Genomic DNA, 12,444 nt, shown 5'->3' with positions numbered 1-12,444 from the left:
TCAGATGCAGGGTGGTGTGCCAGTTGCTAGACTGCCGCTATGCTGCCTGCTGCTGATGTTTCTACCAGCTCTGTGGAATGCAGCAGGCACTGAAGTGGAGAGTTGCTTGCACGTGAACACCACCCTGTGTGTGGAGAACTGCTGTGCATTGATTAACTACACTACTTTGCTCTGTTGCCACCTAGACAGTGATTTCCACCTGAAGGAAGCTGTTGCACAAATAGCCCGTAAGTCTATAATATATGTATTCCATTTTATTTTTCTCCATGTTTTCTTTCATTGGTACTGGATTACATTATACAGCTACAGCAATATTCACCTGCTCTTTGTAACTATTTTTTTTCTCTTTTTAACAGCCAAAAATGTAAATATTCGTTCTCTGTATGTATACAATGCTAGTTATGATACAGTGGATGTAAGCATAACAAAAATATTTAATTTTGACGTCCTAAGCATCACTGGTGGGAAACTGAAGCGTATCAGTGGTGAGCTGCGCAACACGACTGTATGTCTAAACTTCTCAGGCAATTCTATTTCTGAAATAGATGACAACACATTTGCATCATTGAATCAGGTCAAAATATTAGATCTATCCAGGAATAATCTTTCAAGCTTACCAAAAAGCCTCATGTCCATCAGGAACCTTACATTAGATATCTCAGGTATGTAATATGTGTCTGCTAACTAAAAACAGTTATAACCTTAATGAAACCACAGGAAACTGTAAAAGTACATGAAAAAACAATATTTGATCATAGACGCTAGAGGTTTCTATGTGCAGCTCTGAAACAACTTCACTAATTGTTTTACTTTTTATTTCAGGAAATTTCAAATTGTGGTGCACAGACGTGAAGAGCCTGCTGGCTCCAAATCGGAGTGATCCTGTTGACTTCAGAAATCCTAATGACACATACTGTTTAGCAAATAAGACATTCCACTGGTTTAATTCAACTGATAAATATTCACTGAAAGCACTGGAAGAATCTATCAAGGTAAGCCTGCCTCTCTCTCTCTCTCTCTCTCTCTCTCTCTCTCTCTCTCTCCCTCTCCCTCTCCCTCTCCCTCCCCCTCTCCCTCCCCCTCTCCCTCTCTCCCCCCCCTCCCTCCACTACTCCACTATAAAAAATATAAAATTACAAGGACACTTCAGTTAGCTTGTATGGAAGTTCCCCAATCAAACTGTAATCGTTGGTAGAACGTTAATCATCCAACAATCCTTTGGGAAAATAACAGTTTTGTTAGTGGTGGGCATGATAAAACATCCTGTGAAACATTACTAAATGCTGTGCCTGAAAACTATCTAGAACAGATAGTTCAGAATTCCACGCATGATGGCAACAAATAGACCCCTTTGAGGATGTCCATGTCGAAACTTGTATCAGTGACCATGATGCGATTGTAGCAACAGTGATTACTAAACTACAAAGGACAACTAAAACAAGACAAAAGATGTATATGCTCAGTAAACTAGGTAAGAAGTCAGTTGTGTCATATCTCAGTGAGAAGTCGAAACTTTCAGCACAAGGCAGGAGCATGTGAAGGACCTATGGCCTGTTTAAAAGAATGGTTGACCTTGTGCTGGATAGATATGAACCCGGTAGAACAGTTCATGAGAGGAACCCTCCATGGTATACAACCACTGTAAAGAAACTTCTAAAGAAGTGACAAATAAATTGTAGGACTATAGATAGAGAGATGCTGAATGAAACACTTTTAGTTGTCAAGGGAATGATACATGAAGTCTTCAATGACTACCTTAGCAGAATTTTGTCAAATGATCTTTTACAAAACCGAAAGAAATTCTAGTCATATGTAAAGGCACTGAGTGGCACCAAAGATAATGTCCAGTCCCTAGCAAATGAGACAGTAACTGAAATTGAGGGTAACCAAGCAAAATCTGAAATGCTTAACTCTGTTTTCAAATATTCCTTTACTAGTGAAAACCCAGAAGAATAGCCCCAATTTAATCTTCATACCACTGAAGGGGTGAGTGAAATCAGTATTAATGTCAGTGATGTTGAGAAACAGCTGAAATTGTTAAAATTGAATAAAGCTCCCGGGCATGATTGAATCCCTATCAGATTCTATGCTGAACGTGCAGCTGAACTAGACCCTCTTCTAACTATAATCCATTGTAGATCCCTCAAACAAAAAACTGTGCCCAGTAGTTGGAAGAAAGCACAGGTCACACCCATCCACAAGAAGAATAGTAGAAGTGATCCACAAAAATACCATCTGGTATACTTGACACTGATTTGTTGTGGAACTTTAGAACATATTTTGAGCTCAAACATAATAAAGTATCTTGAACATAATGACCTCCTCCATGCCAACCAGCATGGATTATGTAAACATTGATCATGTGAAACTCAAATTGTACTTTTGTCACGTGACATACTGAAAGCTTTGGATCAAGGCAGTCACGTATATGCAATATCTCGTGATTCATGAAAAGCATTTGACTCAGTATCACAAGTATGCTTATTTTCAAATGTATGATCATATGGGGTTTTTAGTGAAATTTGTGACTGGATTGAGGACTTTTTGGTAGGGAGGGTGCAGAACATTATCTTGGATGGAGATTCATCGTTAGGTGTAGTAGCAACTTCGGGTGTGCCTCAGGGAAGTGTGCTGGGACCCTTGCTGTTCACATTGTATATTAATGACCTTGCAGAAAATATTAATATTATCCACAGACTTTTTGCAGATAATGCAGTTATGTGTAATGAAGTACTGTCTGAAAGAAGCTGCATTAATATTCAGTCACATTTTGATAAGATTTCAAAGTGCTGTACAGATTAGCAGCTTGCTTTAAATGTCCAAAAATGTAAAATTTTGTACTTCACAAAATGAAAAAAATGTAGTGTCCTATGACTCTAATATCGGTGAGTTGGCCAACTGGTACAAAACCTGGATGTAACACTTTGTAAGGACATGAAATGGAATGATCACGTGGCTCAGTTGTGAGTAGACTTCAGTTTATTGTTAGAATATTGGGGAAGTGCAGTCAGTCTAAAAAGAGATTGCTGACAAATCACTTGTCTGACCCATTCTAGCATATTGTTCAATTGTGTGGAATCCATACCAAATAGGACTGTCAGGATACTGCATGCATACAGAGAAGGGCAGCACAGATGGTGACATGTTTGTTTGACCTGTGGGAAAGTGTTACAGAATCACTGATGAAAGTGAACTGGCATACTCATGAAGATGGATGTGAACTATCCCAAGAAAGTTTGCTGACAAAGTTTCAAGAACTGGCTTTGAATGATGACTCTAGGAATATACTACAATCCCCTAAGTGTCACTCACATAGATATCGTAAGGGCAAAATTAGAATAATTACAGCTTGCACAGAGGCATTCAAACAGTCATTCTTCCCACTTCTTATGGAAATGGAATGGGAAGAAACCTTAATAAGTGGCACAATGGGACACATTCTCTACCATGCACTCAACAGTGATTCACGGACTGTAGATGTGGATGTAGAGGTAGACGTAGAAGACAGCATGGCTGGTCAATTCTTACTTTCAAGAGGCAAAATTGCAATGTTGGCAGTAGTCACAGTAAAAATAACAAAAATCTTTTCCAAAGTTTTGGAACCATTAGTTCTTTCATCAGAGTGGAAGGAGAGATAAGGGTTGGAAGGTTGGGAGTGAGGGCCAAGTAACTCATATGCCAGGATGAGAGGGACTCACTTGATATGAGGACAAGGGGAGATGAATATGACTGGAATTCAAAATTGCTTCTGAAAGAATATGTGGAGACACCCATGATGATACAAAGAAAATTTTTATGCATGTGTTTCAGAATTCGTGAAGAGAACGAATCCAGTATTGGGAACATAGAAGTGTGATGAACCTATCGGAGAAATAATATGCTGTCAAATTAATATAGTATCTTGTTAAAAAATAAAAAAAAACTAAGATGAAATAAATATGTTTGAAATATGTTTGAAGAAATAAGCTCTGAACCACAGAAAAGTATGAATGCACAGAGAAAGTGTGTAGTGAGCCTTTGTGCATAAAAATAATCTTATGGTGTGATATAAAGAAACAAACTGCATATAGTGACTCAGGAATCTGGAGTTAATCTCAAAATGTGATAATATTGAGATTGAAGTAGCAGTGAAGAGAAGTGAGAGATAACAACATTTTCAAAATTATTTTAGTTCGCAGAAAAATTGTTACAGGTTAAGAATAGACAGCTTTTAGGGTCACTACCTGGTTATTACAGCATCTTCAGCCATCTGATTATGGCATACGCAGGAGGCAATTTCTCATTGTCACAAGAAATTGCTAAAAGGTTACTATCAATTAGACAAGAACAACTGAAATGTATTTTGTAAGGACTAACTAAAATTTCAGTTTCAATCAAAAATATTGGTTTTGGCCAGAAATCAGCCAAATCTTCAGCTCATTTTAAACCAGTTTTTGTGAACTCACAGATGAAGTTAGGTTGCATTCGGAATGGATTCAGTCAACAATAGTGCTTGACTTCTAATAGTGAGGTGCCATTAACTGTTAGGAGAGTCTTTCCTCATGTGTAAAAAGTGTGAGTGACTTGTTGTTAATCACAATATAATGTAATCGTATCTGATAGTGGTAATCTTATACTGAGTTAGTAACAATTTGACTTACTAGGTATTGTACTTAATAGAATAGGTTGTCATGTTATTCTTACATTGAATTAATGAGTTTCTTCGAAAGCAAGGGGTTTTTTTCTTTAATAATCAAGGTGGGTTTAGAAAACATGGTCATGTGGTTCCGGTTCAGTTTGCATAACTTTTAGACAACAATTCCACTGTTAGTCACAACTGTGATGTTATTTTTTGAACTAGATTCCACAGCACTCATTGAAGTTGATTTACTGACTGTAACTTATGTACACTAGTAATTAGGAATGACAAACAGAAGGTATATCAAGTTGTTTGTCGATTGCAAAAATGGAAATGAAGATGGTTGTACGAAAATAACACTCCCAAGAAAGGTATTTTAAAGGCTACTTATGGAAGCAAACAAATTATTAGTTTGTCTATATTTTGTATTATGGTGTGATATGCCATTACTCATGTCCAGGCTATAGCATTTTGTAGCATATACTTGGCACTTTTGTAGTACACATAAAGAATATTTTACCTACTAGTAGATAAGCAGGGCTGTAACATTTTTATATGATGTGGAATTTTTTGTGGTAGCTATATCTAGTTTAGTTTACTTATTCTGTAATTTACTTTAATTTTTTTGGTTATGAAATGTCAGAACAGACAGAGAAGAATCCGATTTTGACATACTTTAATAAAAGTAGCACTGATTTATCTATAGCCATTTGCACAGTTTGCAACAAAACACTTTTGTTGGGCAGCTGTGGACCCAAAAGGCAAAGACTGCATGAACTGAAGCAATGTTTACCAAAATTTCATGACTCAAAATAAAATTGGGTTTTAAAATGTCAGTCAGAATTTGATGATTTGAAAAATGAAAACAAATCAAAGTGGATGGATTCCATATTCTTCTTGTGTACTGACAAGGGTGAAAAATCTGATCTAATTCAGTCAACCATTCCAAGTTTGATCTCTAAATCTGCACACTGGGCAGACAATCATGAGATTATGAAAAGAATAGACAAAGCTTTTATGGATTTGTTAATTGTTGATATGCTGCCGTATTCTTTGGTAGATGGTGATGCATTGCGTTGTGTCAATTTTATTGCTCCACAGGCTGTTCACAAATATCAGCTCAGATATGAAGAATTTTTTAGAACAATGTTGATGTTGCAGACCTACAGTGAAGTGAAAGCCGTAGTAAAGAATCTGATTGAAAAATGGAAGTGGTTGACTGCTACCACCGACATATGAACCAGCACAAGCAAAACATGATCTCCTCAGCTTTCCAGAGCATTTCATCATTGAGCACCAATGTTTGAGAGTAATATTGAGTGCAACTGTGTTATAACATTATTGTACTAGGCAATATATCAAACAAAAGTTAACAGAGATGATTAATGAGTGGAGTGTAAGGGACAAGATTTTTCTGATATTATGTGTCAGCACACTAAGTATGGTTTGTGTAATGCGTGGGCAATATGTGTCTATAGCTTGTGTGTCACATACATTGCAGTTTGTGATGAAATGTTCCCTGTTCTCAAATGAACAAACCAAGGCCATAGTAAAAAATCATGGACCATTTCCACCACAGTGAGCAAGCTTCCTGAAAACTAACAATGTCAGAATCAGTGTGGAGTGCCAAAACGTGATTTGATGCAAGATGCCGATGTGAGATGGAACAGCACATACTTAATGTTGCAAAGATTTTTAGAAAAAAAAGCAGTAAACTTGTGTAGTTTTGAACGTGGTGCAAATAGCACACTTTTCCGTTTTGACCAGCTTGTTATAAAACATTTTCTAGATGTCCTGAAATTTTTCTACAAAGCCACATTGGACTTATCTCTCAGTAAAGCTTGTATTTCTGTAATGATACCTGTGTCATCTTTGTTGAACTGCAAACTGCAAGCTCGATGCGAAAATGATGATGGGACATGGGCAATTATGAGAAAGGCACTGCATGAATCTTTAAACATGAAATTCTTTTGTGTTAAAGTACATCCTTCACTGATTGCTGCAACAGTTCTCAACCCTTGGTTTAAATCTACATATCTTACTTCTGACAGAATGTAACAATATTACATTCCATCCTGGATTCCCCCCCCCCCCCCCCCCCCCTTCCTGACATAATGGGCATGGGCATTGCAATGTCCGAAATAATCGGATTCTTGAAAGGGCATAATGGTAGTTTACTGATAGGCAAAGGCCATCAGTCAGGCTTGGATACAACAGTATTGCACTTTATATACTTTATTCTTTATTTGTCCATAGATCGTTTCTTACAACGATATGGGACACGTCATGTTTACATGAAGTGTACGTGTATGTAAAGAATACAGTGGCATATACCAGTTTATGTCTGATAACATTTATAATCTGACTGGTACATATATCTGCTAGTTACAAAAAGATAATATATGTATTACACATTATAGAATTTACATTAAAAATTCATTAAAAGTACATTATAAGAGGCACTAGTGATAATATAGTTCATTTTTCTGTAATTCTTTGGTAGGATCGAACTTCATTGTTCAAGCAGACGATGCAGTGTTACCTTTTGAACCACACTGTGCTAGCATATACTAATACTGGAACTCTATTCCATAACCCACTCTAAGAAAAGCAGTCTTGAAGTACCTTTCTACTCCACCTACTAGCATTCCTAGTGAACAGCTGTTCAGTTCCACTGGACAAATTTATGCAGATCATCGAAGTAATTTGCTCGGTGAAAATGTGGAAAAACTTCTTTTCTTAGCTTAAAATTTAGGACTTTTTAGTTACAATTACTAGGACTGCTTCATCAGTGGAACATTTAAAGTGTTTCTGGTATTATTTCTATCTATAAATAACAGTTATTTTTTTAGATTTTTTACTAATAATTTTGTTATTTACATTAATTCAATTTTCTTGTTTTGAAAACCTGACCATATCATTATTTTGACATTGATAGTTAAAAAGTGTCAAATGCAAGATCTTAGTGATTTAATTAATGACTTGCTGTTGAGTTAAGGAAAGAATATTGTTATAGGAGACCACCAAATATAATAAAAATTATAAAATGTATTACAGAACAAACATGTTGCTATCAACAAGATACTAACAAAATATTCTTGGAAACACTAGTTGATTGTGATACATAACAATAGACTTAAAAGTGATATAAATTGTAGTTCAATGGATTTTTTTCTTTGTCTACAATGTATTAAAAAAATTAAGTGATTTACTAATAAATCAAAACCTTTTATTTTACCTTAATCCAATAATCTACTGCAAAGTTGGGCAAAAAACTATTGATTTGGACTATAATGTAAATTTAGCAAAATTTTAACTTCATTATGTAAGTTCTGATTTCAGTTATGGTTTCACCTAAAACTAGAGGAGGAGCCAAAATTCAGTTACAGATTCGGTTTCGGCCGCAAATTATTTTTCGGTCAGACACTAGTATTTTGTAAGAAGTTAATGTTTCACACTTATAGTATTAACCTTCACATTTTTATCCTTCCAAAAGTAATTATAATAGTATCAGTAAACAAAATAAGATACTTAAATATTCCATGATCTTTTTTTAGCAGTGTATTTCAATATCATTACTTCCTCTTTTTCTGATAATATGGCTAAAATGCCTCTTTATCATTGTCATTGTGAGTCAAGTGATGAGTATTGGAGTATGCCCATTTATTGTTTCATGTGCCAAATATATAGCTGAAAGATAACCCTAAACATCTCTCAAATGTGAAAATGTGCTGCCTCTTAGACATTAAAATTTCTTATCACATAACTCAACATTAATTGACAAAATTTAAGAAAAGAGTCAGCTAAATCATATTAGAAGTAAATTTGGTACTCTTCAGCATGTGGATTGTTGTTTACATTATGTAAAACAAGTACAAAATACCATAAGTATATGTGGCCATTTAGTATCAAATGACTGTTAACATTGTTACACAAGTCATGATATTCATGAATATAAATGAAAAATTCAGAAAATGTAAACAAAGGTAATGATTAGTTGAATTGAAAATATTAAATCACATCACTTTCGCATAGTTGAAGCACATATACTTACTTTACTTTACATGTGGCAAGGGCCTTATTGACCATATGCGTACTCTATGAGCCTCTTCCACTTCTGTCTGTCCAATTCGCTGTTTGTCCAGATGCTGTTGCTGTTGCTGCTTATCCTAGTTGTGTCCTCCCAAATGTTATCCCGCCATCTAATTCTGGGTCTTCCTCTTCCTCTTGTTCCATCTATAGTTCTGACGAATGCCATACCGGATAGTCTATTCTGTCATTCTTGCTATATAGCCTGTCCAATTTAACGTTCTCTTCTTGAGCACTTCGATGATGTTACGGTGTTTGTAGAGCCCTCTTAATTCTTCATTTCCTCTTATTCTCCATTCCACATTATTTTTGTTATAACCTTTAATCACCAATAATTGCGTGGATATTCAAGCACTCTCACTTAGAAACAATAGCTGGTTACATGATAACAACTCAGTATCTCATATTCGACTGCCATGCCGTGACATGCGGCTGGCGCCGTTCGTAGCTAGGTGGCGCTCCCGCGCTCAGCCGAGTTGCGGAGTGCCTCTATCGGCGTTTGCACGTACTGTCGTGGCGGCACTGTTAAATGTCATGGCACTGTCGCAACGCTTTCCCCCCCCCCCCCCCCCTTGGGGGGGGGGGGGAAACACTCACTTTCTTGGAGACATGGACAGTGCGGAGACGTCCATGGCCTCTTGTGAGGCCCCGAGAAGATCCCGCGGAGAGACATGAGAGTATGGTCAAAAATGTCCAGGACAGAAGCTCATGCGTGGAATGTGCCTCCTGGACGAGATGATGGATGAAAACTCCGGAGCAGCATCTATAGGTGTCGTGGACCAGAGGGTGTGCTCCAGCGAGATGGACCCCGGAGAAGGCGGCGTCGCGACTGGGGCTGGTTCCGGCATACTCGGAAGCGGTAGCAACGTCGGCTGCAGCAACACGTGTGGTAGATCGGCAGCAGCGACAGGACTGGCTTCTCGGGCTGGTGGAGGCGAAGGAAGGGGCGGTGGCACCGCCGTGGCCACCACTCGTGGGCGCATCTGGTCGTAATGGCGAACAACCATGCCGTCGTCTGTACGTATTTCACAAAGCCGGTGGCCGTGAAGAGCCTGGACCACCCCTGGAATCCATTTAGGGCGAGATCCATACCCTCGTGCCCACACGTCGGCGCCCACCGAGTATTTTCCCGCACTTGGGGACACAGCACAAGGCCTGACAGGGTGAAGCAAGTGCAGTAGAGTGCGCGGTTGGCGGCCATGAAAGAGTTCAGCAGGGCTGCGATCACCCTGAGGCGTGAAGGGATAAGAACTCAGAAATTGCAGCAGAGCGTCATCTGTGGAAAAATCACAAAGGAATTTTTTTATCTGGCTTTTGAAAGTGCGGACAAGGCACTCAACCTCCCCATACGATTGCCGATGGAAGGGCGGTGCTGTAACATGATGAATTCCTTGTCCAGTACAAAAATCACAGAAGGCCTGCGAAGAGAACTGAGGGCCATTGTCCGGGAGGATCGTGGATGGAAGACCTCCTAGTGCAAAGATTTTGGACAAAGGCAGCGTTGTCGCCCCAGTGGTGGGCGACGGACATCGAACAACAAATGGAAACTTCGAGAAGGCGTCAATCAACAGTGGCCAATAAGTACCGAGGAAGGGGCTGGCAAAGACAGCGTGCACCCGTTCCCATGGATGTGGCAGATCAGGCCACGGAGAGGGCATTTTATGAGGTGCAGCCAGTTGTTGAGCACACTGAGCACACGCAGCAACCATGTGGGTGATATCCGAATCAATACTGGGCCAATAAACGTGCCTGCGGGCCAGGGACTTAGTCCGAGAAATACCCCAATGACCTCCATGCAACAGTTTGAGAACATCTTTGCGAAGAGAGGCTAGCACCACGACCCGTGGAGATGCGCCATCCGTGGCCAGAAGAACAACACCATCACGAACAGACAGGCGAAGGCACAAGGCATGGTAGTTGCGAAGGGGATCAGATGCCCGGCCCTTGGTCCTGTCTGGCCAACCCCGTTGAACAAAACCGATCACCTGACGTAGGACCGGGTCCCGTGCAGTAGCCGAAGTGACCTGCGAACCTGTAAGTGAAAACCCTCGAAAGCACGACGTTCTTCCTCATCAATGTGGAAACAGAGTAGTTCATCATGATCGAAAACCAGGTTGGGGCCCATCGGCAATCGCGACAATGTGTAAGCGTTGGCGTGCTGGGCCGTGGGGCGATAGTGAATCTCATAGTGAAAACGAGACAAGCATAGGCCCAACGTTGCAGGTGGTGAGCTGCCTTATCCGGAAGCGACGCCGATGGGCTGAACAGAGAGACCAGCGGCTTGTGGTTGGTGATCAGGTGAAACTTAGAACCATACAAAAAAAACTCTGAACTTTTTTAGAGCATAAATGATAGCAAGCACCTCCTTTTCAATTTGAGAGTAACGCTGTTGCGCATCGTTGAGGGTCTTGGAAGCATAGGCGATGGGTCGTTCCGACCCATCCTCATACCGATGGGCGAGAACAGCCCCTAGGCCATACTGTGACGCGTCAGTCGACAAAACCAAGTGCTGACCCAGACGGAATGCGGCAAGACAAGGCGCCGACTGCAAATGAGCCTTCAGGTGGACAAAAGTCTGCTCACACTCGTCGGACCAACAGAAAGGGACTTTTTTGCATAACAGCTGATGCAGAGGATGAGCTACCGCCGCTGCGGATGGAATGGATTTGTGATAAGAAGCAATCTTGCCTAGAAACGCCTGAAGTTCTTTGACCGTAGACGGCCTGGGTAGAGCGTTAATGGCCGCAACGTGCTGACGTAGAGGACGTATACCGTCACGGGCCAAGTGGAAACCAAGATACACAATGGAGGGTTGGAAGAACTGTGACTTGTCCAGATTGCACCTCAACCCAGCCGAATGCAAAACCCGAAACAGTGAATGCAAATTGCGAAGGTGCTCCTCAGTGGAGGCCCCCATGATAACAATGATAGTTTATGCAGCCGGGAACGGAAGCCGTGAGCTGTTCCAAAAACCGCTGAAAAATGGCCGGCGCGCTAGCGACGCCAAATGGTAACCGCTGGTACTGATACAACCCACAAGGTGTGTTGATGATGAGAAATTCCTTGGAAGAAGCATCCAACGGCAACTGATGGTATGCCTCCGATAAGTCAAGTTTGGAAAAGAACTGGCCCCCAGCAAGCTTGGTAAATAACTCCTCAGGACGGGGAAGAGGATAAGTGTCAATGAGGCTCTGAGCATTGACATTCGCTTTAAAATCACCACACAATCGCAGACTCCCGTTTGATTTAGAAACCACCGCGATTGGCGATGCCCATTTGCTGGAGGTAACAGGAAGGAGAATCCCTGAAGCTGTTAACCTGTCTATCTCAGCCTTGACAGGTGCACGCAACACCACCGGAATAGGGTGTGCCCAGAAAAACTTAGGGCGAGCTGTAGGTTTAAGAGTAATGTGGGCTTCAAAATCCTTGGCACGAACCAGACCAGCAGAGAACACGGACGAAAATTCAGAACACAATCCATCCAGCTGTTGATGCGGAATATCCTCAGATATGAGGTGCACATCATCATCAATGGAGAACCCGAATAGCTGGAAAGCATCATAACCGAACAGGTTTTCAGTGCCCGCATGATCCACCACATAAAACGTGAGGGGCCTAACAACAGACTTGTAGGCAGTGGAAGCATCAAACTGGCCAATGATAGGAATTTTCTGTTTATTATAAGTTCTCAGATTTTGCGTAACTGGAGACAAAGGAGGGGAGCTCAACTCCAAATA

At 40.4% G+C, this 12,444-nt stretch overlaps 1 protein-coding gene across 1 annotated transcript in view; it reads left to right on the top strand.

Moving 5' to 3' along the window:
• Nucleotides 1-12,444, top strand: part of LOC126280974 (protein halfway) — a 95,866-nt gene that overhangs the window by 35,039 nt on the left and 48,383 nt on the right. Inside the window, exons 2-4 of the mRNA XM_049979807.1 lie at nt 5-227; nt 357-662; nt 823-992. Of these exons, the coding sequence (XP_049835764.1) occupies nt 5-227; nt 357-662; nt 823-992 (699 nt within the window). The remainder of the gene's footprint in view (nt 1-4; nt 228-356; nt 663-822; nt 993-12,444) is intronic.

This window comes from Schistocerca gregaria, chromosome 1 (assembly GCF_023897955.1).
Source record: "Schistocerca gregaria isolate iqSchGreg1 chromosome 1, iqSchGreg1.2, whole genome shotgun sequence".
NCBI classification, from domain to species: Eukaryota; Metazoa; Arthropoda; class Insecta; order Orthoptera; family Acrididae; genus Schistocerca; species Schistocerca gregaria.
Note: the sequence above shows the minus strand (reverse complement) of the source record. Positions and strands in the feature narration are given on the sequence as shown.